At 34.6% G+C, this 1,212-nt stretch overlaps 1 protein-coding gene across 1 annotated transcript; it reads left to right on the top strand.

Moving 5' to 3' along the window:
* The first annotated feature begins 39 nt into the window (after nt 1-39).
* LOC109593387 (uncharacterized) lies at nt 40-1,206 on the top strand. Its single transcript, XM_020008486.1, has 5 exons — nt 40-132; nt 177-461; nt 504-767; nt 816-863; nt 918-1,206. The coding sequence occupies exons 1-5, from the start codon at nt 51-53 to the stop codon at nt 1,106-1,108; spliced, it is 870 nt and encodes a 289-aa protein (XP_019864045.1). The 5' UTR covers nt 40-50; the 3' UTR covers nt 1,109-1,206.
* Nucleotides 1,207-1,212: the final 6 nt, after the last annotated feature.

Below are 1,212 nucleotides of genomic sequence, written 5' to 3'. Positions count from 1 at the left end.
CCCTTCTCCATTTTATAAAAATCCACTTAGATCTAATCCAGGGCTGCCGCATGAGTGCTTCTCTTGTACCTACAGACTTAGTCTCCGGGCCAAGCCCCGAGACTACTACAGACTCTCAAAATCAACTACAAAGTATTTTAGCCCACCATAACACTATAATTGAAATTAAATTTTAGTTACTGATCTTGCTGAGGTACTTCAATTACTCAGAAGACATGGTTATTCAGGAGTCAGTTACCATACGCTCAGTCTTTACCTTGGTCTGTTTCCTAACACAATACGTGTCATTGAAGCTGATCACAGGGGAGATACTGAAAGGTGTCTCAGTGAATGCTTTACTAAATGGTTAGGAAAAGCTGATGATGTTCAGAAGAAAGGTGGTCCTACTATCTATTCATTGGTATCAGCATTGAGGAGAATAGGCGGAGAGAATGGAGTAGCTGATGGAATAGATATGGAGAGTAAGTTTGATAATAACGAGCATATTTATTATTTCTTTATAGAGCATCCTGCTTGTAAAATTCTTGCTTGTCATTCAGCTCAACAATCTGTCATTGCTGCTGCATTACCTCAGTTGGTCATAGTTTTGTATTTAACAAAACTGATAAAAGAGATGATCCTTCCAACTAATGTACAAGGAGAGAATCTACTGATTCAAATAAAAGAAGCTGTTTGTAATGATTATCAAAAACTTGAAGCATTTGCTGTAATTTTATGTAAAGTCAAGGCCACCATTGAAATCGGCAACTCCCTTTTGAAAGAATACAGTAAGCAATTGTTCTGTCATGCATAGGCAAGTCAATTATTATTTATAGGTGAAGTTTTTTGCAGTGATGATTTAGTAGTAATGAATGATGATAATGGTAAGCGTATAAATAATATTATGGTTTTAAATATATATATATATATATACAAAGGGCTAAAGATTTACCTTCCTCAGAGTATGACAGCACAGTTTACCACCATGAGGTTGAAATTTGGTCAAACTTTTTTGAAGGTAGAGAAATGCATCAAGGAAAAGTCTCCAGCACATAAAGATATCAAAAATATTTTGAGTTATTATTCGGAAGATTTAGAAAGTCAAATCGCTCATTGTGAAAGCACTTAATAGCATTTTAAAATTAATCAGAGATAAATGTTCACTAAACGATATTAGTATGTTGGAGTTTTTTGTTATTGAGCTCAATATACAAAAAGCTGAAAGTGTCATTC

Source organism: Amphimedon queenslandica, unplaced genomic scaffold, assembly GCF_000090795.2.
Source record: "Amphimedon queenslandica unplaced genomic scaffold, v1.1 AMPQUscaffold_1752_Cont26241, whole genome shotgun sequence".
In the NCBI taxonomy this organism is placed as follows: domain Eukaryota; kingdom Metazoa; phylum Porifera; class Demospongiae; order Haplosclerida; family Niphatidae; genus Amphimedon; species Amphimedon queenslandica.
This window is presented reverse-complemented; position numbering and strand designations above follow the sequence as displayed.